The sequence below is a fragment of the Solanum dulcamara genome, chromosome 6 (assembly GCF_947179165.1).
Source record: "Solanum dulcamara chromosome 6, daSolDulc1.2, whole genome shotgun sequence".
In the NCBI taxonomy this organism is placed as follows: Eukaryota; Viridiplantae; Streptophyta; class Magnoliopsida; order Solanales; family Solanaceae; genus Solanum; species Solanum dulcamara.
The window spans coordinates 67,302,791-67,304,247 of record NC_077242.1 but is presented as its reverse complement, the minus strand read 5'-3'; the positions used below and the strand labels follow the sequence as shown (position 1 = coordinate 67,304,247).

Here is a 1,457-nt window from a genome sequence, read left to right as displayed (position 1 = left end):
TCATTTGTCTCCGAAGTTTGAAAAGAAAATTGTAGCAGGTATTTTATTATGTGAGATGTGAACTGTTTGGTATCGTTTGTGGTCAAAATGTCTTTTAATTCTTATGGTGATATGTCTTCACAGAAAATTTCTCCTTGCTTGAAGTCCTACGAGCACTTGCGATTGTGATTTGTATGAATTGTTTTCACGTTTATAGTGAATTTATTGTCTGTCTTTTGCTCTTCGAAACAGTCCTGTTTTTGTGGTCCACTTTTAGAACTTGTACTAATTTTGTAGTAGCTCTGTAAATGTGACATCCAAGTTCTGGGAGAGATCTTTTGGTTTGTATATATTTTGATTTTCTCCCGCTATTCATTTGTGTTCTCGTTATTTCATTATTGTTTTAGCTTAAATTGTTGGTCTTCTACACTGACATCCTATTACTCACAGTTACGGGATATGAGTCGGCTTGCCTACTAGAGGGTCATAGTAGGCGTCATCATGACCTGAGAAATCGAATCCTGAAATTTACACATGCAAAATATACTTATATAGAAAAATATCATAGTTCACATCAATTAATAATAGAAAGGCATACAATATAATTGCTCATCACGCAAAGCTTGACCAAACTGATTACACTCATAAAACAGCCTTATTACATTGTTACACACATAAAATAGGTAACTTTTTATTTGTCTGCATAGTCAAAGCCAAACCATCCGACACTTAAAGTTTTTTAGTAGTGGCAAGGTGAGTAGCAGTAGCAAGCATACTTTGCCCAGTAATATTTGTGACCCCATGGTTTATACTTCTTACAGATACCATATTTAGCTCCATAGTAGTGCTTGCAATGATGACTACATTTGTAAGAGTATTGACAAGGCCCATTCCACTTGTCACTTTTCTTCCAACAATATTTGCCTTCTGCCATTTGTATTTCTGCAAGAATGAGAAAATAAATATTGTAAAAATCTCCTATTAACACCGCCTCCATTTCATTTTATTGGACATGTTTGACTTGTCACAAAATTTAATAAAAATAAATATTTTTAAAATTCGTAATCTTAAAGAAATCATGTCATTTATTCTTGACTCACCAGTTGCAGCAACAAGGAAGATGCAGAAGAGAAGGGCGAGAAAAATAGTATGCTTTGCCATAGCTGTTATTTTTCGTGTATTTCTTGCTGAGGAAACAAAGAATTGAAATGGTGGTATTTATATTGTTGGAAACTCATGTTGTCAACTTAATTCCATTTGATTTGTTCAATGATTACGTTGGATGTTTGCTTCATTAATTATATGATGGATAATATAAAGGACACATCAAGTACAAAGAATTAGTCCAGCACAATTAGCATTTCTTTAATTGAAAAGAATTTGAATTGATCAAAGAGCCATTTGAATCATAAAGTCTTCTACTAATTGATCAATTTTGTATCTCCACAAATTGTTTTTATGAGGTCACAATCCATTTG

The 1,457-nt window shown here is 33.0% G+C and overlaps 1 protein-coding gene across 1 annotated transcript; it reads right to left on the bottom strand.

Annotated features, from left to right (window-relative positions):
• Positions 1–548: 548 nt before the first annotated feature.
• On the bottom strand, positions 549–1,150 carry LOC129891104 (defensin D1-like). Its single transcript, XM_055966357.1, has 2 exons — positions 1,080–1,150; positions 549–921 (listed from the first exon to the last, which is right to left on the bottom strand). Exons 1-2 carry the CDS (start codon positions 1,138–1,140, stop codon positions 719–721), a joined length of 264 nt encoding a protein of 87 aa, XP_055822332.1. The 5' UTR covers positions 1,141–1,150; the 3' UTR covers positions 549–718.
• Positions 1,151–1,457: the final 307 nt, after the last annotated feature.

Excerpts from the sequence above, each read along its gene's own strand:
- LOC129891104 (XM_055966357.1), bottom strand. The coding sequence starts at position 1,140 with ATGGCAAAGCATACTATTTTTCTCGCCCTTCTCTTCTGCATCTTCCTT. Across the intron at positions 922-1,079 it reads CTTCCTTGTTGCTGCAACTG|AAATACAAATGGCAGAAGGC; the intron begins GTGAGTCAAGAA and ends TCATTCTTGCAG.